This window comes from Clavelina lepadiformis, chromosome 5, assembly GCF_947623445.1.
Source record: "Clavelina lepadiformis chromosome 5, kaClaLepa1.1, whole genome shotgun sequence".
Classification (NCBI taxonomy): Eukaryota; Metazoa; Chordata; class Ascidiacea; order Aplousobranchia; family Clavelinidae; genus Clavelina; species Clavelina lepadiformis.
Genome location: NC_135244.1, coordinates 7833373 through 7855493, shown reverse-complemented (window position 1 = coordinate 7855493; position 22121 = coordinate 7833373). Strand labels below are relative to the sequence as shown.

Sequence of the window (22121 nt, the reverse complement as noted above, 5' to 3'; positions counted from 1 at the left end):
AGGCTAGCGCGATATGTACGTTTGTATTGTTAATAATGCTCTGGTTTAGTGATACTAATAAAGCAGACAAACTCATAGAGAACTAACAGGTCATAATCAGTGTACTTATAGTTGATTAGGTGTTGCTCTTCTGCATTGCTGTCAGATACTGCGAAGGCTTTGAAGATGTAATTTTATACCGATTTTGCATGCGATGACGTGGAGTACTGTATGTTTACAATTTCCGGCACTTGTTGCAAGCGTTTATTTCAATAAACATCCCTCTTCGCAATAGCCTATAGTTAACCAGTAGCGGTGTCGTGATCGAAGGGGATTCGATTAAGTGTTATTTAAGTTTAAGGACTCATGATAAAGGTTGTGATCGCTATACTTGTCATTGCTCAGCAACAGATAAAATTTTCACGCACCCGCGTTGTGTACCGGTCATGAGTTGTTTTTTTTTGCACAGAGTGTCCACTGTTATTTAAAAGTCGCTGACCGTATTTTACGTCGTCAAGATTAAATTTAAACATCTTTATGGTGGTTCTAATGCTGCTTCAATGCATTCCTAGTTTATTTGCTCTGAAATAACGTGTTCCCGTAAGGAAAACTAATACAGTTTGGTACAAATGAAGTACGAATCAGCCGAGAGTGTCGCTAGATCAGGAATATTGCGGTGTCGACAACTTAAAACCTTCGTAAATGCCGACAAACCATATACCTTTTGCATATGTTTTGTAGTTATAAAACTGACGAATCGTAAAGATTAACTTCCAATGAATGTCATCTAAAAATATTGCCCGCGGTAAAGCCATCAGAAAAAATATTGAAGTCAGGCTCTCTCTGCTTGGGCCGCAGGATTGTGTATGGCTTATTTACATTGGTAACGCAATTCTATTTAAATCACGACTGACTGTGCTCTTGCTTCCATAAGTTTCTATTCTTACTCCCGTTGCAGATAAGTAGGCTTACATGACATTAAAATTTTAGCTGGAATTTGCTGTTAAGTGATAATTATGGATGTGTTTGCACACATACAGCGCCCCAAAAAGCCTAGACTTTGCGTTTGGACCGATTTAAATGTACATGACATGGACCAATTACTTCAGTGTGGAAGCACTTCTGAAAGCGGCATTGTATTAAAAAAAATTTTTGACATTGATGACTCACCACGTGGACAGATATTGTTGGATTTATTTTTACACACGATAGCGTTTTCTAAACTTCAAAAATTTTCGAAGGAACAATCTTCAGCATATTTTTCAATTGTAAAACAGACACATGAAATCTGCACGTCAACGCCGTTTGGAAATGTGGAAGAATGCTTTGCCTTTTTTCGGGAACTGGTGTTAATCCATTCAGTTCATAGACCTCCATGGAGCCTTGAGATTTTTAATACCGAACAAATTGAAACAATAACAACGCATGTGATCAACACCTATTTTCGTCATTACAAATTGTACAAGTATGCCTTCACACCGAAAGTTAAGCTTGATCTGTCATTTGAATATGAAGGATTGGCTCCGTCACCAATACCGACACCAGAAGAGGATGTACAGGATGAAAATGTTGAGGTAAAAATTGAAACTGTTCCTCAGACCCCAATTAATGAAAATGTGGAAGCTCCTGTACCCCAGGATGTGAAGGAGGAGGAAGAAGTTGTAGGCCACAATGAGCAACATCAAGAACTGGAAAACCTAATTCGAAAAGCTGTTGGTGCTCAACTACAACAGATGCACACATCTGTTGAGCAACAGCTTGAGGACACAGATAAAGCAATAACTGAAAAAATTCAATCGTTAGAATTGGGTGGTTCTGGCACACCAAAAAGTGGAAAGGCAAGGTCCCCAAAAGCTAGTCCTAAGGGAAAAAGAAAATCAAATTAAAAGTTCCTTATTTCAAGTTTTTCTGTATTTTTTCAAAGTTTAATAACGTTTTATTTGTATTTTTCTGATAAAAAATGAAAGCCAACAGTATCAATTGCACAAACTTGAACATTTCAATGTTTAATGAGAGATAGTAATGAGTATATATCATGTGGGAGGCTAATCAAAACAACCTTTACTGAAAGAGCACCTTTACTGAAAGCAAAGAAAGGTAATTGGATAAGGCAATTTGCATTCACTTTCCCTACTTCACTTTGAGGCAAAAATGGCTAACACATACAAGAGCAAGCTGTCCCTGCATCCCACGCAGACCGTCATTGTTTCTTAAACTGATTCAAGAATTCTTCCTCAATAGGATGCAGTTTACCCGTTATTATTAATGAATGTAGTGGTGGGCCTAGTTCATAGTCAGGCATATCCTTTAATGGGGCTGCCACAATTTTTTGATCATCGCAACCAACCCTTGACAAAGATATGCAGAGAGTGTCTTTTCCAAAGCCTAATAAAATGTAAAATACGTTATGCACAGATAAAACAAAAATGTAGCTATCAAAGGCCTACCAAGCAACACACTACCATTGTAAATTGTTCCAACATTTAACTAAAATTTATTGTGATGTTTACCTGACTGTTTTTCTTCTTTATCTCTACTGTCAATTACCGATAAAAGCTGGGTACATGCTTCATTCGCTGTCATGTAACGTGGTGGCTCGTAGACCTTGCGACCCCTACCAATAATACTGAACTTTAATTTATATCATTTTACAGGCCAACATAAAGTTAACAGCAATTTATCATACCTGTATACTTTACAATACACGCATTTCTACATTTTTCCTTCCTCTCAATAATTATAATATTAATTCACTCCAAAACCATGACTTGAATAATGCTAATTATAAATGATTTCAGCCTAACTGGCACAGAATTTTGATTTTTAACTTACTTCATTAGATTTTCGATGGATTGCTCTTTAACCTTTATGTCCAATAAACACAGAGTGTGAAGTCCCCTTTCTCTGTTGGCATCGATCTTCTCACAGAAGCTGTCTGGTTGCCAGCTGTCTGTCCAAAATACAATGGACACAGTTTCCCCAAAGTGATACAGCTGAAAGTAATACACATGCATTACATTATTTTAGCAATTGCAAATGATTGATACATCAAGCACTCCCACTCCAAGGAATAGTTGGCAGCCCAACAGCATGACTCTAATTGCAATGCTTTAAGCTTAGTCACATTACAGTGAACATTTTGCATGGGCAGCAAAGTGCAAACAATTTTTTATGTCCAAATGTCTTACTTGCAAACCGCAACAGCCAACAGCATTCATTATTGATGCATTATGAATCACTTTGTACGGAATATTCTGTTCAATTGCCCTGAGAACCAAGTCGCTGTGAGTTGTTGCTCTACAAATATATGGGAAAAAATTGAGATAATTCAAAAGTTATAGAGGCTGTCAAATAGCAAAAACTAAAATTGTTATGATTCTGTATGAAATTTGTAAGAAAACATTTAAAAGTGTTCAGAGCTATCAGACCACAATGTGGTTGCTTTTTAGCCAAGTAATTACCCAAAGCATTTGGCACATTTGACAGCTCTTGGTTGTTTGAAGATTGTCGTTAAAATAGGTATTTTTAGCTAACAAAATCTAGTGTTGACTTTTGGTCTTCAACTCTTCGCATGAGAGAGCCGAGTTTGGTCAAAAAATGTGTCAGGTGCGGGTAAATATTTTTACTTGCTTTGATACTTACTTACGTAGATTAATTCCTGGTGAGTTAAAAAGTGTGTTGAAGTTCACTTAAAACACAAGACTGGTAACTGGGGTCTCAGGTAAAATAAATTCCTAAAATCCAAGTGAACTAGTTTTGTTTTTTGGTAATGATAGAAAAGTCGGTTGGTGAAGCAAGTTGAACTTACTTGAAGGCGTCATGTTACAAGAGTTTGAGATAAGTGATTTTAACTGCATTTTGTAAAATGTTAAGTCAAGGCATACTAAAACCATGTGCAAGACTATAGACAGCCGCATGTCGAAATTATTCATATGCAATTTGTTTTTTTTTTAGTAAATTCACCACATAATAAAACAAGAATTTTATGTCATATTTTACTGTTGGACTGCTTCTTAAAACACAGCAAAATTACTTTTAAACATTGAAATTGTATATACAGTATGTTAGTATAAATGTTTTTTCTTAATTTAGAAACAAACATTTTAATTGCACTTAGCCAAAATTCATTGCAAATAAAAGTATGCAAACAATATCTTGTATTAATATGACTAAAAAAATAAATACATCATGGAATGAATGCCCTTCAACAAGTTCCGAGCTATTACAGCTGGAAATGTATTTGATGTGTAGACCATAAGTCCATAAATCTCTACAACAAACATATCCTGTAATTATCAACTTACCCAAATGGATCACCAACAACCAAAAATGCCACATCCTCATCTCTGGCCCTTTGAAAGAGCTTGTCAGACTCCTGTTCCACAACATCACGATCTGCAACAACAACAGATCTTCCATAGAAGTTTTCCTGAACAAGTATTACAAATGCAACTTTGGTACATATCTAATAACAAAGATATTAATAATAACCTACCCTCGTATAAGTAAAACTAAATTTGCAATCAGTTTAAGTTAATAAACTATGTCTAACTCTGAAATACATACCAAGGACTCCTTTCCACAAGTCAGTATTGAAGTGTAGGCTTCCAAGTAAACTTCTGCAGCTGACTTTATGACTTGTAAACCTTTAACAGTAACATCTTCTGGACTACCAAGCCCCAATCCAATCAGGTAAAAAACCATTTAATGGCAATGAAGTAATTCTACAACTACAAGCAACTGAAGAGTTAGTTGCAGTAATTACAAGACTAAGTTTAAAAATATATATAGCTGCTTCACAACACAATAGACCTATAAAGTATTAGCAACATGACAATAACAAACCAGGGTTTTATATTTTTGCAAAATGCAAACCTTAGCAAAAAAGACAAACTACTGAACTGAAAGTCAAAAATTTTTACAATCAATGAACCGATACTGGAAAGTTATTCACTGCTACTTTAGTAATTGAAATTTAAAACCAAGTTTAAACATGTGATGTGTATGAAAATGAATTCCATAAAAAAGCCTATTGTGGGTTATTATCCATGTAAAAGGTTGGCATAGGCTCTATTGGCATGAGCTTCTTTGTGCAAATCCAATTTTCTCTTCACTGCACCACCTTCATTGTTATATGCAGCCAGAAGCTCTTTAGCCAAGCGCAAAGCTGCAGCATTCTTGGGCTTTCCTTTCCAGAGTTCTTCACGTATAGACTTGGTGGCGAAAAAAAGTTGTTGATTGGGATTAACTGAAACAGGGACTCTGTACGAAGCACCACCCTTGCTAACACTGACAACATCAACAAGAGGCTTAGCATTGTCCAGCGCCTGATGAAATATCTTCAATGGATTGAGTTCAATATTTTCCTTTTCGTCTTCGTCTGCCGCATTATATTTCTTCAACTGAATACATTTAATTTCTTCAAATGTTCTCCAGATCAACTGCCTGGTCTGAACGGAGTTCCCCTTTCTCAGGACTATCTTTTCAAACCTGTGCAGTTCATGATCATAAAAACATGAATATGTTTGATCACTTGGTGCTGGCTTTATATTTTTCTGAGATAATTCATCATCTTTTGCAGGTACATCATCTTTGTAGAATTTTGGATCTGGGTTCGGAGGAACAAAAGTTTTGTTGTAACTGGAGTTAAGTGCAGGTATTACGCAAATTGACTGTTTTGTGATGGTCCACTGTATATTTCTAACCAGCAATAATCTTTGTAAAGAATGAGCCATAATAAAGTTTTAAACAGTTAATTAGTTTACTGTGGATTCTACAAGAACATACAAAAAATCTGATACTGAAATTGATCTGTAATGGACATGACCATAAGACTAAATCACCCAGAAAGTACACACTTTATCCAATAACACTCATTGCTAACTGGGGCGTCTATCAGAATGATTCAGCATCGTTTCATCAATCATGAAAATCTATTTTGTGACATATTTTCATTCTTAACCTCCGTTTTATTGCCTATACTCAACCCAATAACCTAAAATGCTGATGCAATGTGCCTAATCTGTCCCTAATTTACCCATTACAGCCTATTATAATTCTTTCTTCCAGCTCGCACTAGTATCCTTAAAAACAAATTACCAACTCCACAACTTATCCCGTAGATATTTTGAAAGCAAATGTATAAGAAACAGATAGATAATTTTTCATTATAACTAGGGATGTGCGCAAACCGAGCATCCGGCACAAATGTCATCATTTTTAAGTGTTCTCAGCCCAAGCTTTGTTCTTAGTTTTAGCAGAATCTTTGCATTTTTGACCAACAAACAAAACGTAAATTTATTTTAATATTTGCTACCAAGAATAGTTATTAATCTTACTGTGCTGGTGTGTTAAACAGTAGTGCAATTAAGATATTCATTGTCATTTTAATCAAACCATGTCACTTTATACATTTATTTCAATTAATATCCGTGTTTTTAATGTTAGGGAATATGTCCTCTACATCTTCCAACAGTGTAGTTGTTTGTGTTATTTTGGCCTTAAGTTCGTTAAACTTAGAAATTAATTTGTGGGTTTAGCGGCCATGCTAGCATACAATCTCATAGCACAATTTTATTATTGCTATCTTGCATGTTTTAAGCCCTTGGGCTTTGCCACTTTATCCTGCTCGTTAATTGTTCGTGAGCATGTTTTATTGTGCTATAAATAAAACGTTTAGCATTATAACTTTCGCTCCGCACAGTTAATAGCCTACCTAGCCTAGCGAAAAATAAACAATAAAAAACAATATAAACACAACCAAGTGTTAACCTAGCCCCTGCCCCCTTGGCTAGTCTCCTTTAATCAATCAAAGTTTCTTATGGTAACGGTGTACTTTAAAATTAGATAGACAAAGTAACAAGATTTAAAGTTTTTGCGCATAGATCCTGACCAGTATTGTACGCATCTATAGACTAGGTGTAGGCCTGATAACTAGGGCCCGCAAAAGTCAATAAAGTCAAAAATTTTTAAGGACCTCGTCTGACCACGAATCAAAGAATAAAGTTGTTTTCAGCACCTAGGGGATTGTTTCTAAGAAGTTTATAGGTCAAAATAAAGTCAAAATTTACAATAAAGTCAAAATTTTCAATAAAGTCAAAATTTTCAATAAAGTCAAAATTTGTCAAAATATGGCTTTTTACAAAGTTTTTGTGTTTCTTGAGAGTAATTCTTGTAAAAATCCTCGTGGAAGCATTGTAAATCAGGAACTGCGACACAATTAAACCATATTAACCCATAAAAGCAGGAAATAAGTCACAATGCCCACTTGAATCAGCAGTAACTTTTATTGCAAATTGTCCATTGTTTATTCATTGTTACGTATTTAAATAATTCTTATAAAACACTTCCTCTTCATAAACGTAGTATTTTCGAAGATCAACAGTTTGGATTTTAGGAATAGCCTACTGACATTCTGTAATACAAAAATGCCCAAGCAAGCTAAATCGTCTTCAGCAAAAGTTAGACAGATTTGTCGAGATTTTTCTGATGAATTTAATGCAACTCCCGGGGGTGATTTAAGGTGCAATTTTTGCGAGGTTATAGTGAAGTGCGATAAAAAGTATTTTGTTGAAAGCCACAGGAAAAGTAAACGCCATCAAGCTGGATTGGAGCAACAACAAGCATTCCCTGTTTAATTTGCTGTTTATTTGAATTTATCATGCGGAGAAAATCGAGGCAAAGTGCCCTTTTCACAAGGACAAAATAACACAAGCTACCTAAATCTATCGCCAAAAAACACGACGCACTTTTTATAATCCATAAAACACCTTGACTTTTCGACAAAATATTATGTTTGGGTAACTGGAGGAAGAACTGTGGCCTCTACAAATAAGCAATTTCGTTAGGTCAAAATAAAGTCAAAATTTGATAAAAATAAAGTCAAAAAAAATTTTTATTAGGTCAAAATAAAAATGGCCCTACTGATAACCATCTTTGGTGTACCAGTCACATGTTCACCAGACACTGGTCTGTATATTCCCCTAAACCGAAACAAAAATTCCACGCGTGAAAATTGTACATTACACTGGACAACAATTTACAACTTATTTTTTATTCCTCGCTCATTTCAAGTTTACCTAGACTAATTTTGCAATGCTGAATCCAAATCTGGTCTTAGATTTTTTCTAACACGTCACGTTTTTGAGATATGATATATGCTCACGACAACCCATAACTGTGATTTTGGCTAATTTTGGCTGAGCGGAACAAAACATTACATGTAATCAACCCAGTAATTTCTATTGCAAATAACAGCATTATCATACTGCACAATTTAACACAACCCAGGATAATTAAATCAGACAAAAATAACATTATATTCCCTCAAAAGTGCTTTATACACTTGCTCTTTCGAGTATGTTCAGTGTCAGTTTCACGCTGAAGAAACCAGCAGTAGTCCCCCATCATGTTTGGGTTAAATCGACTTCTATACCGCGATTCCATCACAGAGATGTCTTGGTGAAATCTTTCCCCATGCTCGTCGCTCACATCACCCAGGTTTGGCGGGAAAAATTCCAAGTGTGAATGAAGAAAATGCAGTTTAACCGACATTCTGCAGCCCATTTCGCGGTATGATTCCAGCAAATTGTCCACTAGTTCCGAGTAATTTTCTGCCCTGTACTTCCCAAGAAAATTTTGTACAATCTGTACAAATGCATTCCAGGCTTTTAATTCAATTGAATTAAGCTTGGATGGAAATACTGGGTCACGGATCAAATCACGTATTTGGGGGCCAACAAATATTCCAGCTCTCAGTTTAGCATCACTTAGTATTGCACCAAATTTTTCTTTTATATGCAGGAATCCATCTCCATTGAAATCCATTGCCTTCACAAATTGTTTGATCAGGCCCAGTTTAATGTGAAGTGGTGGCAAGTACACTTTGCTCGGATCAATTAGGGGTTGGCACTTAACATTATATCTTCCAACAATGTAGTCCGTTCTCATTGGCCATTCAGTTGTGTCATAGTGGTTTGCATCGTCTCGACTGTCCCACAAACAGAGAAAGTACATATGCTTGGTGTAACCCAACTGCAATCTGAGAAAAAGTGACACAACTTTAAGGTCTCCACATATGTTCCAGTTATAAGCCCGGTAGTTAATGACCCGTAGGATGGTTTCCATAGACTCGTACGTCTCCTTCAAATCGACAGCATGAGCAATAGGGACAGAAGGCTTTTCATTCCCATTGTGCAGTAGGACAGCTTTCAAACTAGCTTTGCTAGAATCAATGAACAGTCTCCACTCAGTGCTGATGTGTTGGTGGCCAAGCTCATACATGAGTGAATCAACATCAGTGCAAAAACACACAGAGTCTTCGATTTTACCCCCCCTCTATAGTCATGGCCAAGAACATTCAAGAATGCATTAATTGTGAAAAGATAGAACATTGCATTTACAAAATAATGTCAATATTAATCTTACATAACATGCATTGTGACATAATATGACCAACAATTCGCTGGGAAAGAAAATTGCACAATACCTTGTACTGTAGAACCTTATAATATAGTGCCAATCAATGCAAAATCCGAATTTCGTGAATTTTCATATCTTGAAAACCTGACGTGATAGACCAATTCTGATTTCAGATTTGGAATCAGCGTCCCAAAGTTAGTCTAGGCAGTTTATTTTCATTTGAGGAATAATTTTGCTGTTGTCCAGTGTTATCGTTATTGTAGTGTAGATAATTTTGTGAAAATTATGATTCGTTAATTCACCCCACGGACGACTCAATCTATGACAGTTCAACCAACAGGCAATTAAACCGAAGATATTTAACTCAAAGGCTTCCCTAATGTTATGGTATCATGATTATCTTTATTCTCGGACTGAGGAAAGTCTTTGGGCGACTGAAACCCGAGGATGATTCCTTATCGCTCGAGCTCCGGTTATCGAGCTAGACTTTGTATATACTCCGATTGTCATACATTTTTAATTGTTTTTTTTTTATACGTGTTGTCTGAAATTAGAACTGTTCATCAGGTCCACCGAATAGAAGCCAGCGCCTTTTAGACAGGGTTAAGGGATTGATTTACTGCCAAGGGCATTACAAAACCATTGCATTAAATTGAGTAAAAAAGACAAATTGTTAACACTACCAGTATCCCGTTATAACATTGACTAACGAAATGACAACTTTTGTTGCGAAAGAATCAGTAGAAAAGTATAAAAGCTCTGATGCAGACTTCCTCTGAAGTAGCTCATTCGTGACATCCAGTTGGCAGGCCCGTAGCCATGCACGCAGGGGCACGGGTAGCATTGAGGCAGCAGCAAATACAGGTTTGTTTGTCAAGTACAGTATGTTGTTAATGCAGTTCAATCAGCGTTAAAACAGTTTTGTGCCAGGATTTCAGAAAATTTAAGTGTCCCATTTGATTGTTACAATAAAGTAAGACGTCTATGTGTTTTCAGATAAAATTTTCCACTTTGCGTTTGGCAAACCTGCCATGGTCATGATTTTGTATTTTTTGTATAAATCTTAATAATTGTCACTGCGGTTATCAATACAGAGGCTAGCATTAAGCCTACCAACGTTAAAGTTCAAAAACGGTATTATCACAAACTTACACTTCAACAAACAGTACTGTTTTGAATTAAAGCTTCAATGCAATAAGCATAGCCTACATACTGTACACTAACGATTAAACCATGCATCACTTGAAAAATCATCCAAGCTACAAACTGCAATTCCCTGATGTCTGCAGAATATGAGCAAGGGTAGTATGGTGTATATTCTAACAAACAAGACAAGAATTCTTATCTAATTGTAGTTGGGTAATAATTACAAGACAAAGAATTTCGTATAACGGCATATTACCCAAATTAAGTTAACTTCTTTTCTAAAATAATAGTAATTTTCAACTTCTCTTTGTTTTTAAGGGTAGAGGAGGGCGATGGTTTGTATTGGTTCCTTTTTGATCCGTCATCTACTTTTTATCGTTATTGAAAAGTTTTAGAAGTTGATTCAATTAGAAATTTAGGTAATTGTGAACCTTCAACAAAAGTCCCTAACATAAAAATGCAGATGAGTAAGGACAAACAAGTGTTGAAATTACCAGTAAACACCTAAACTTCAGACAAACGTTATACAAAAAATATCTAGGAACTTTTAGAATGCAAGTTTTACGTTATTGCATTTGTTATGTTCGATATTTAATGAAAGTACCATATCCCAAATATCGGCGTGAAGACATGATTACGGATTCCTTTGGTTACTTAATCGCACTTTCTGTGAATCACCTGTTACTTGTTTTATGTCTGGATTGTTTTTAAGTTTGAAAAGTTGCCATGATTGTTTATAATAATAAGAAACTATTTTTGTTGCTATAAAAAATAGAAAATAATCTCGTTTTGATTCGCTGTGTACATATATCGTACCTCTCTCAGAAAATCAGTTTTTGTCCAAATTATTTTAATAAATAATATGGCTAAAATTCTCTCTCTAAATTCAAACATAGAGTTGCTGTCCAAGAGGTAAAAAACACTGTTGTTTTTTATGCAAATGGTTGCTTCGTGAGCTTAATGTGTTTCAAATTTCAAATTAATATCATTTCTTATCAAATCTTTGTAAACTGGCTGATCTATATTGTCACTAAAGTTTCCTTTAACTTGTAAGCTTAATCCTTACCAATATAACTGCAAATAGTGAAGTGTTTTTCACTATAAATTCATAGAAAGTTTTTCAACATATTAAACTGTAGGACTATAACTTTCTGTAACAAAAATAGTTATACGAAATCTGCTTCCGAAACTTCCGTTAAGGCAGAAACAATGGTTCACGCCCATAAAAAGAAACCTGTTTACACAAACAACTTTCCCACTGCCTTGGAGTTAGAGGAACTTGGTGAAATTGCGAGAAACGTCTCATACCGCTTAATTTTTGTTTTGCGTTTTCAAGGAAAATATTAAACATTGTGGTTTATGGTTGTTTTGGAGCCCTATTGGAATTCTTAACATGTACATTGTAGGCTACATATCTATAACCCAAGTAAAACAAAATCATTAATGTTAAAAATTCATCCTTAAGTTGTTTTTGCACCAAACAGTAATACGTCATTTGAAGTTGTATTATTAGCAAGGGTGGTTGGAAATGTCGAAAACACATTATTTATTGGAACCGGTTTTGGTACATTTTCATATCAGGCAAGTGGTGTTTGTAAAATCCCTTCAATAGGTTTGAGAATTACCGTAAAACTGTTATAGCAGTTTCAAGTAGCCGTCTTATTTTGTTTTTTCACACAAAAACGTTTTATCGATTTTGTCAGACTATCAAATTTCTTCCACAAATGGATGGCTGCGTTTATCAATCAGTCAGTTTCTCAAATGTTTCTATCCACAAGAAGTCTCATTACTTTTTTGGTGTCCATCAATTAATTACTCATCTCCACATCAAAGACCACAATAGTTGTTTGTTTGTTTATTATCACATGCTGTTAGAAGAGTATATGATGTAGCCTAATAAATGTAGATATTTTAAAAGTATAATGACAATAATACTTCCAAATGCTTTTAAGAAGTTGGATAAAGTGGTGCCCTCCAGATTGTGGACACAACCTCATAAGTAGGGTTTGATAATAAAATACAGATTTTAGCTCTTATACAATTTTAAAGCAACTTCCTCTTGAACCAATGGACTTTAGTGCAAAAGAAGCTATCGTTACATTTTTTTCTTTTCTTTTTTCTCCTTGGTACAGGTTGTTACATAGCGACTTTGTTGAAACAATGAATAGCAATTATATATCAAAAGTTTTACATTATCACACATTACAGTGACTACAACTTACAATTTAACATTTTCAAAACTTTTTTCCATCATCCGGTCGCTTGTTCCATGCATTCTTTCAAAATGTGAACAAAAACGGTTTTTCTTAACGAACAGTGCTCCACAAATTTTACATTGCACACGCAAATCGTCTTGTAGGTGCAAATGTATCCGTAGTGCTCGAAGTGTCGTAAATGTCATGTCGCATCCGGAACAGCGCAGCTCAATGTGATATGGCATGTTTATCTTCTTATTCTATTAAATCTACGACACAAATATTTACGTGATTAAATCATATTTACACATACTATCTCGATAAACAATGAAATGTAATCGCAATGGTAAACAAATAGTTCAATGCTTCTTGATTATTCTCTCTACCATATCTCCACGAATAATGCACAAACAAGTCAATGCATTTAAAGGGATGGAGATTCTTTTGGAATGTCAAACAGCATTTAACAGGATTATTTATCCAATATGTCTCTAAAAAATTTTCTTATTTCTAACGCTTTGTGTTTTTCAAGAGCAGTTACAATTTCTTCATCTGTAATATCATTTTCTATTCCTGAAATACCATCTTCGAAATGATTTCGTTTCGCATAAGGTAAATTCTTTTGAAAACGCATTGTATTTACATATTCCGGTCGATTGGCATTTGCATATAACCGCTCTCTATCCACAGGTACTGGATAGGGCTTGTGTAAATGGGGGTTGATCACCCCTACTTTCTTACGTTCTATTTTCACACGAAGTGCTTGCATGTTCGAATTACTAACACCTCTACTTGCGATATTTCTTTTCGGTTGCTCGCTTGTCTTTTATGTTTACTTACTTTATTTTTTCAATAAGTCTGATCTGGTTTGGAAAACCCGACATTTATAGACTCAATTGTTGTTAAAGACTTCTGCTATTTTTTCTCTACACTATATTTTGCCTTTCGTTTTCGCAAACAACAACAACACAAACTGCAATGACCTGAATCATAAATACGCAACCTCTAATTTTCTAACCACAATTTGTCACACGAGTTTGTGGAAACGTCATTAATTCCAACGCATCACCATCGTATTCCCAGATAAGTCGTATCCGCAAACCCAAGATGTTCACCTGGTGGTTTGTTACAACTGACACCGTTTAACATAAAAATTAGTAAACTCAGTTTGCAATGAGTTAAATAAAAGTTATTTGAGGATATTTATTGCTTAGAACTGTAGCCACACAACATTGTGATGGAAAATATTTTCTTCCAAAACTGACCAAGTAAATTACGTTTTTACAAAAATTGTAACAATCCTCCCTGGTCTTCCCTACAACTTAAACATTTATTTGACAATCTTAACTCTCACAAAAGCTAGCTTGGTAACCAGGGCTCAGGCGGTGAAGAAATATTCCCGCGTTTAAGTCGTGCAAAGGTTTTCCTCAGTCCGAGTAATAGGATTATCATACCCTATAGCCTACCTACCACCAATGCTCTTGCAAGAAAATAATGAATCGACTATTTTTTGTTTGACTGACTTCAATCAAATCGTGGTCGTTTTGTTTGCTCGTGGTATTAGAATTTTCATAAATTTCCTCCGGTGCACCCTGTTTGACTACAATGCATGTGATGTAGAGCATTGAATGCCATGGACTGCAATATTCGATATTTTCGTTGTTTGATAATATTTTAATCCAAGTTTTTGTTAAAACCAGGCCTTTAGGCTACAGCATTAAATTTGACATCAGTTCTTAAAGGCAAGCCAAGTCTTTCTAGCTACCAGCCATTCGAAATACGTTTAATTAACGGCTATTGGCTTAGCTTTCTGAAAGGAGGTAAAACCAATCTAAGATTGTTTTTAGGTAGAATTATTTTTTTGTTATGGTTTATCTTTCTTTGCTTGAATCACACAGTAACCTACATCATGAAACCGTGAACTTGGCTACCATTCCTGCTGGGTGCCATAGCAATTTTCAGTTCAAAACCTATTTTGTTATGGTAGCCTAGCCTACTCGATGGCATTTGACAAAGTGGTTCAAATCTTATGGCCACTAACAGTTTGATATAACCAGGGATTTTTGCATGCAGTGATTTTAAGTAAAATAAAAAACAAGAAGCCAAATCAAGGTCATTTCGTATCCGAATCCGTCAACACAAAAACACTTCGATAAATATATGTACGCAACAGTAAACAAAATATAAGAAAAAATGATAAGCGAAGCATGACATTTTTGAAGTTAAATTTACTTTTAAGTGAAAAATGTAATTTACCGCCTAAACTGTAACTTTCTCTTTATCATTGTTGTACGGCACTATTCACCAGCTACATAAGCGGAAACTTCTATAGTTTGGCTAGAAATCTAAAACATTTCATTTCCTTTTAGTTTACCCTAAATAAACGCACTTAAGCAGATGTAATATCATGCTCGCAAAAAGGCAAAACTCGAGGTCATATCAACAAGCCAAAGGTCATAAATCTTCCTTGATCAAAATGATTTGTAAAGAACAGCATCACCATATGCCGAGGAAAAGGGACGTTTGAGAGCAATCGCTGCCGCGGTAACCATACGGACAATTACACTGGTTCGGACCAACGCACTTTCCACCATTCGAACATAGAGGGTTGCATTCAGCTACACAATACAAAAATTTAAATAATCATGAATATCACTATATTCGATGCTTTCACCTAACGTGAAATTCTGTTGGTCTACATGCGTGTTGTGCATGGACACTGGATTCGACGAGCTCACCTGTTTGACATCTTGTCCCAGTCCAGCCACTTGGACAAGTACATGTATAGGGGGCAGAACAGAACCCACGGTTCAAGCAAGGCAGTGGGCAGACTGGACGATGACATCTCGACCCGGCCCAGCCATTCTGACAGGAGCAGTGGCCGCGTCTGATGCAGACGCCATTGTGCAAGCAACGTCGCCTACATTCCGCTGAAAAATGGGATTTGCTCTAAATTTTCGTTGTCTAGCAAACGTTTAGGAGTAATTTACTTTACACAACTTGATTTACTTATACAGCTAAACAGCTCAATATTTAGTTTTGTCAACACAATAAAAAGAGAATGAACAATGAAAAGGTCTTCGGCCGGTTTACCGTGTGTTTTTTTTTTACTTTTTTCGAAAAAGTAGTTTGAATTTCTTTGCAACGATTTACAAATTTTAAACTTACGAACGCATTCTGGTATGTTGGACCAATTGCCATTTTCACATTGCGTCACCATGTTCCCACGTGGAATAAAACCGGTGGAACAGCAGAATTCCAATACACTTCCATGCTCGTAGTCCGTTCGCAAGGCTTCGCCGTCAATGAGCTGTGCAAAAAGGTAAACAGGTAAACGTATTGAATAAAATGTATTGCATATCTTATCAATTAACGAACAACACACGAAAAAATCAATGTTATATTTTTTTAGTCATAATTAAGGTAGTTGAAGTACCATAGTTGACACGGTTTGGTGACACTTAATCACGCGACACTTAATCACCGACACATGATCACTTGGACATTTAATCACGCGACACATAATCACTTGGACAGTTAATCACGCGACATTTAATCACACATTTACATTTAATCACATATTAACGGTCAACTGTGTTTTGCACGCGCAGTTTCAAATGCAACGTGCAACGTTTCTGCAAGGAATTGCTGGTACTCAACCTTCTATTCCAAAGCGGTACAAGGCACTGAAACTGCGCGTGCAAAACACAGTTGACCGTTATCTGTCAAGTGAAATTTTAGTTTATCTTCGTGCAGTTGCTCACATTTCCCATGTGTAGACTTGCAATTTTCTATACTGTAAATGCGTGATTAAATGTTGCGTGATTAACTGTCCTAGTGATTATGTGTCGCGTGATTAAATGTCCAAGTGATTATGGGTCGCGTGATTTAATTGTCGCGTGATTTAAGTGTCGCGTGATTAAATGTCCAAGTGATTATGTGTCGGTGATTAAGTGTCGCGTGATTATGTGTCTGTACAGTGTACACCAGTTGACACTATACAGAAAGTACACAGTGGTCTACCATTCCTTTATCATGTCAAACCTGACAAACTTTAATTTTATTCCCCACTACAGGCGGTGCACCGCACGGCTGACCGAAATGAAAGTAATCATCGAATACCATGTTACCACGAAGCAAACCGTCGTACATTGACTCGCAGTAAGGAAGTTTTCCAGACCAGGAACCGTCTTCTTGGCAAGTCCTGAAGCTATCGCCTGCATGAGAAACAAATGAATAAACTGCATTAATGACAAAAAAGCGATGGACAAAAAGGAGAGAAAGCGAAAACAGCAAAGCAAAAACTATTCACCATTTTCAATTTTGAAACCCTCCTCGCAAGTTATGTTTACCGAATCCCCATAGTAAGCTGTGCTTTCAGGTTTGAAATAACCGTTGTACACTACAGGGTGATTTCCGCATTCAATGCGTTCGCAAACTGGCTTGTCACCTTCAAAATTCCCATCAGGCCGACATGGCCTGCATAGAATGAAAACAAGCTAACAAAACGGAAGCATGAAATATCTTAGTATGTGAAATTCTGATAGAGGGTAAGAAACTTATCTATACAGCTAGATTACCTGGTTGCGTTTCCACTGGTCATACGATACCCTTTGTCGCATGTTATTGAGACAATATCACCGAAATATATATCAGAGGAGTGCGTCAACTTTGCATTTTCTACTTCACCGTGTACTCCGCATGATACCACTAAACGTACAGAAATTAAAATGTATATAAAAAGATAGTTTGCGTTGATGTATCCATCAGCATGGAAACTGGTAGCTAATAGCTAAACATACAGCATTAATACGCCTAAAATTTACGTTCGTTCTAGTGTATTAAATTTTATCCTATCACTTACAACTGCAAGATGGTGGAACACCACTCCAGGATCCAGTTTCCATACAGCGCCGTTGTTTGGACTCGAGTGGCACCAGATGGTAACCGAGGTTACATTCGTAATTTGCCAGACTGCCTGATGTGGTACTGATAAAGAACACAATCATATTGGAATAGAAAAAATGCTTCCTTTTCCTACCTTTTAAAGTAGGCTATTATAATAAACGCAAAATAGCCCAGGTCACCATACAATTGCAGGACGTATACCTCTTCAGTCCGGTGATTTTTCCATCTAAAAGCCTTGGCGGGGTGCCGCAGTCAACTGGTTGACAGAAAGGTTTTGATCCTGCCCAAGATCCATCAACTAAACAATTTCGTTTGGAACGACCCTGTTAAAAAGGGAAAAACAACAAAAAAAGGTCAAGATATTTCAGTTTAGATGAAAAAAATTACTCATTATTGTATTGTATTGTATTGTATTGACGAACATGCACAGTATATGTTGTGTACTTACCAAAAGAATGTACCCGTAATCACATCGGTAGCTGACCGTCGATGGGTAAGTTAGGCTAGCGAAGTCCTCCTCCGTGTCATTCGTATGTGAGAAATGTGACAATTCAAGACTTCCGTGCACAAGGGATGGAAGTGGTTCACACCGAATGCCTTCGCACTCTACCTTTGACGGCTCTTGTGACCAATACCCAGTGTGCTAAAACGTGTACAGTAAATAACAACAAGCGCTATAGTAATATTACAAAAATACATCAAATTAAAGTTAACGTAGAAGACACAGTACTATAAGGCAACTAATGGCTGTTTAAATATTTAACCATCCTTTGATAACTTGTGCTAACGTATAACGTAAATTTTACAGATAGACAGCAGGTATTTTTTCAAGAACCAAAGTTTTCATATACCTGACAACGAACTGTCATGTGATTTTTTTCACTGGATTTGATTTTATATCCCTGGTCACATGTAATCGTCATCTCCTCACCAAAAGTTGCGCCACCTCCAGATACGCTCGCTGTACAAATAAGAATACACAAAACGCGCTTGGAAACAGTTTTTAAAGAACCATCTCGGGGGTATATAAAGAAATACAAACTTTGCAACGGTTTGATATACGTTCTAAAACTTAAGCGTAAAATTCGGACTCACAATGTGTAGGCGGAGAAATCTCCTCACAAGTAACGGGCTCACATACAATCGACGTATCGTCGAATGATGCATCTGCTCCACAGGATATATGATCTATACCACTTAACTGGTATCCTCTATCACATGTGTAGGTGACGATATCCCCGTAATGGTAGATTGTGAAAGTATCTGAATCCAAAATAAAGTCATGTTTCGCGTACTTTCCGTTATCATCATTGTACTGTACTGTATATATTATGAATTTTAAAAGAAAACGAAACGGTTTGAAATGATATACTAAAGCATACGATCATAACGAATGTCATTATATATTTTCCAGTCAAAAGGTAAACAAAGATAGTGTAAAAAAAAAGACTATTGTTTTCATGCATAGGTTATTGTTTAATCACAACCTTCTTTGGGCATGGCATGCTCAAATATCGGCGCAATTCCACATTGGACAGGCAGACACACTGCGTTCTCTTCACTCCAAGTTCCCGAAGCTAAGCATTCATACTCGCCCTCTCCGGCAAGATGATATCTGGCATAAAAATGCCTCAGTTTTCATAAATATACGATATTGATATATTTGGTAAGCGCTAGTCATTTTTAGTACACCGACCCATCATCGCAGACAACCACAGCTGTATCCCTATAAGCTGGTCGTCCGACCAACGAAACTATTTTTCCATTCTCAACGGCAGGTGGCCTGGGACACGGTACTGGAGTACAGGCGACGTGATGATTGCTGAAATTTCCGTCGGCTTTGCAGGTTCGGACGTTTCCGGAACTGGTAAGCTGATGACCGTCTTTACAGTCGTATATCGCGTTTTGCCCGAACGTGTGCTCGAAAGCTGTACGAAAGAATGAAAAATGTGAAAACTAATATTACGCAAGTATTTTACTGTTCGTTTAGTTATTTCAACTTTTGCTGAAAGCAGTGAAAAAATAAGCATAAAAAGTACTTTATGAATAGTATTAATACTAACTGGTTAAATAAGCGTTAGTGATATCAGGTGGATCCAGACATTTGACAGGAGTACATCTCGGCACGTTATCACTCCACATTCGACTAGAAGTGCATATTATGGACTCTGCACCCTGTGATGACATAATTAATAATAGCGTAAACCAATTACCAAAAATGCAATTATAGTATACAGCATAATAAACATGTTTGCTAACCACTAAATCGTAGCCTGAGTTGCAGGTAAAACTGAGCCTAGTCTGATAGGTAAACGAGCCCTGGGAAGCCAGCACATCGACGTATCCTTTCTCTCTTATTGTAGGTATGACGGTCATGTCTCCGTTTTCAATTCCACGTAACCGCTCGCATGCTACTGCGTCACATTGCACGTCCATAAAGTCATAAGACCATGATCGATCAGCCTTTAACAAAAACAATGTTGCCTGTGGCGGGATCATATTGCGATGGTCATGATAAAATCAGTTGCATCACGATAACAGCAAAGTATTCATTACAGCTTTATAGCCGAAATTCTTTGCTCTGAGGACAATGTGTTAGTTGATTGATCTGTACCTGGCAAGAAAATTTGATTTCATCAACCTCAGCACTTAATTGGAAGCCTGTAGCACATTTTAGAGTTCCTTTGTCTTTGTACAGTTTCCCACTGATGTTGAATTCACCTGAAAAACAATTGTTGCCGATATCAAGTAAGGAAACAACGTATCGTCATAAAGTCTAAAATTGATTTGTTTATAAAAAAATGAAACATCCAAATACTACCGTAATATATTCGTGGCAAATCACTACATTTGACTCGAATACAAGAGGGCGGAGAGGAAGTGAACTGGCCACGACTGCCGCAATAAATACTGCTGTTGCCCCGTAGCTCATAACTAAAAATAGAAAACTTATATATATATATATATATTATAAATAGCAAAGATATTCCAACTATATTCCAAGATAACCAAGACAACGAAAATAACGGAATAAGAACTACTCGTCGTAATTTATGCAAAAAAGCTTTCATGTTCAAAGTCGCTTACACGTACCCCACATCACAGTCGTACGACACAACGTCGCTGAACGCTGCCGTGCTTGCAGAAGACTTTCCATTTTCGATTCGAGGGACATCGGGGCAAGGTATTCTCTCACATACGACTGATTCTTCACTGAAACTTCCATTTTCCAAACACTCGCGCGATGTATGGTCGGATGTCAACATGTAACCAATGTCGCATTTGTAATGGGCGACCATGCCGAAGGTGTATTCCTTGTCTAATCGCGAAGAAAACTGGAGTCAATTCCTAAACGTTATTTTACCCTAACAAATGACTAGCGGCATCGTGCAATAACACCGGTCGGTAGCCAAAACTTTATCCACTAATAATACCTTGTGTTCGAGCATTATTTGTTTCAGGGGCTCTCCCACAACTGACAGGCAAACAAGATGGCGGGAGTAAATTCCAGCTTCCGTCAGTGAGACAGTCGAGTTTTTCATTGCCCTGAAATGCAGGTAAAAAAACAGCTCGCATCGAAACTGATGAACAACACAAAATACATGAATATCAATAAACAGCTGCACAAGACTTCGTACAATTTAGAAAGAAGTCGTTGACATTTAAGACAAAGTCAGGCAACGTACAAAAATATAACACAGCAAATAAGTGTCACTCACGTCCAAGTAATAACCGTTGTCACAAGTGTACTTAGCGCTGGCACCGTAGGACAACTTTTCGTCGTTTTCGCCTTTGTGTTTTGAATTTCCGTTGAGATGAGCATGTCGGTTGCTGTACGTGACTTCGAACACACTGTGATCGACTGGTGGCAGGGTATCACAAGGTACAGGGTTGCAGGATACCTCACTAAGATCTCGTGACCAGGAACGATCAGCCTAAGTGTATTTATTTTAATCTGTAATTAACATTGTCTTAACAAGATGTCACGTGTAATGCTTTTGTGCATCACAGCTACCGATGCGTATGAATCGTTTGCAATCCGACCTGACAGAAGAAGTAGATTTCATCTTCATCGCTGCTTAGTTGATAACCATCGTGGCACGCAAGTCTTCCTGTATCCTCATATGTAATCCCTTCAGTAGTCACGGCGCCTGAAACAGCAAACATTTCCACAATGCGATGCCGAACTGTTCACCTATACTTGGATTTTGGCTTCGAAAAATATCATAGTTACGTGGAATATAAATAAATAACTTTCCAGGAAAAGTTTGAAGGTAAGAACTTTGCCCTAACCATTGCGCACAGGGAGTATTTCAATACAAGTCACAGGAACGCAGTGAATTTCGCCTGGGGTAAATGTCCCGTCAGCTTGGCATATTTTTTCAACTCCATTAATTGGCGGAAACTCAAAGCCCTCCACACATTCATAGGATGCTTTCATTTTAAACGTGAACACCCGTTGAGCTGAAGTAA

The 22121-nt window shown here is 36.8% G+C and overlaps 4 protein-coding genes and 1 long non-coding RNA gene across 6 annotated transcripts in view; 1 reads left to right on the top strand and 4 right to left on the bottom strand.

Moving 5' to 3' along the window:
* Positions 1-995: 995 nt before the first annotated feature.
* On the top strand, positions 996-1959 carry LOC143461104 (cilia- and flagella-associated protein 119-like). The gene has a single exon (XM_076958880.1). The coding sequence runs from the start codon at positions 996-998 to the stop codon at positions 1863-1865; it is 870 nt and encodes a 289-aa protein (XP_076814995.1). The 3' UTR covers positions 1866-1959.
* A 220-nt stretch (positions 1960-2179) lies between these two features.
* Positions 2180-4683, bottom strand: LOC143461105 (diphthine methyl ester synthase-like). The gene is made up of 6 exons (XM_076958881.1): positions 4546-4683; positions 4284-4408; positions 3168-3276; positions 2812-2972; positions 2490-2593; positions 2180-2364 (listed from the first exon to the last, which is right to left on the bottom strand). Exons 1-6 carry the CDS (start codon positions 4681-4683, stop codon positions 2180-2182), a joined length of 822 nt encoding a protein of 273 aa, XP_076814996.1.
* Positions 4684-4709: 26 nt separating this feature from the next.
* Positions 4710-5791, bottom strand: LOC143461106 (small ribosomal subunit protein uS7m-like). The gene has a single exon (XM_076958882.1). The coding sequence runs from the start codon at positions 5712-5714 to the stop codon at positions 5022-5024; it is 693 nt and encodes a 230-aa protein (XP_076814997.1). The 5' UTR covers positions 5715-5791; the 3' UTR covers positions 4710-5021.
* A 6594-nt stretch (positions 5792-12385) lies between these two features.
* On the bottom strand, positions 12386-13003 carry LOC143460310 (uncharacterized). The gene is made up of 2 exons (XR_013117864.1): positions 12768-13003; positions 12386-12692 (listed from the first exon to the last, which is right to left on the bottom strand). It is a non-coding gene; the product is annotated as an uncharacterized LOC143460310 (long non-coding RNA).
* A 1839-nt stretch (positions 13004-14842) lies between these two features.
* Positions 14843-22121, bottom strand: part of LOC143460539 (sushi, von Willebrand factor type A, EGF and pentraxin domain-containing protein 1-like) — a 69863-nt gene continuing 62584 nt past the window's right edge. The window contains exons 98-119 of one of the 2 annotated variants that reach the window (XM_076958096.1): positions 21942-22112; positions 21693-21799; positions 21368-21583; positions 21083-21194; positions 20742-20967; positions 20470-20582; positions 20263-20369; positions 19908-20111; positions 19712-19823; positions 19345-19576; positions 19136-19263; positions 18744-18911; positions 18500-18609; positions 18097-18291; positions 17850-17971; positions 17605-17729; positions 17321-17450; positions 17053-17219; positions 16785-16957; positions 15909-16050; positions 15479-15670; positions 14843-15358 (exon numbers count right to left, since the gene is read on the bottom strand). In XM_076958096.1, coding sequence (XP_076814211.1) covers positions 15237-15358; positions 15479-15670; positions 15909-16050; positions 16785-16957; positions 17053-17219; positions 17321-17450; positions 17605-17729; positions 17850-17971; positions 18097-18291; positions 18500-18609; positions 18744-18911; positions 19136-19263; positions 19345-19576; positions 19712-19823; positions 19908-20111; positions 20263-20369; positions 20470-20582; positions 20742-20967; positions 21083-21194; positions 21368-21583; positions 21693-21799; positions 21942-22112 — 3374 coding nt within the window. In that variant the 3' untranslated portion in view covers positions 14843-15236. The remainder of the gene's footprint in view (positions 15359-15478; positions 15671-15908; positions 16051-16784; positions 16958-17052; positions 17220-17320; positions 17451-17604; positions 17730-17849; positions 17972-18096; positions 18292-18499; positions 18610-18743; positions 18912-19135; positions 19264-19344; positions 19577-19711; positions 19824-19907; positions 20112-20262; positions 20370-20469; positions 20583-20741; positions 20968-21082; positions 21195-21367; positions 21584-21692; positions 21800-21941; positions 22113-22121) is intronic. The other variant, XM_076958097.1, reaches the window with a different exon arrangement.

Excerpts from the sequence above, each read along its gene's own strand:
- LOC143461105 (XM_076958881.1), bottom strand. The coding sequence starts at position 4,683 with ATGGTTTTTTACCTGATTGGATTGGGGCTTGGTAGTCCAGAAGATGTT. Across the intron at positions 3,277-4,283 it reads GTTGTTGGTGATCCATTTGG|AGCAACAACTCACAGCGACT; the intron begins GTAAGTTGATAA and ends ATATATTTGTAG. Across the intron at positions 2,365-2,489 it reads TAAAGAAGAAAAACAGTCAG|GCTTTGGAAAAGACACTCTC; the intron begins GTAAACATCACA and ends ACATTTTATTAG.
- LOC143461104 (XM_076958880.1), top strand. The coding sequence starts at position 996 with ATGGATGTGTTTGCACACATACAGCGCCCCAAAAAGCCTAGACTTTGC.
- LOC143461106 (XM_076958882.1), bottom strand. The coding sequence starts at position 5,714 with ATGGCTCATTCTTTACAAAGATTATTGCTGGTTAGAAATATACAGTGG.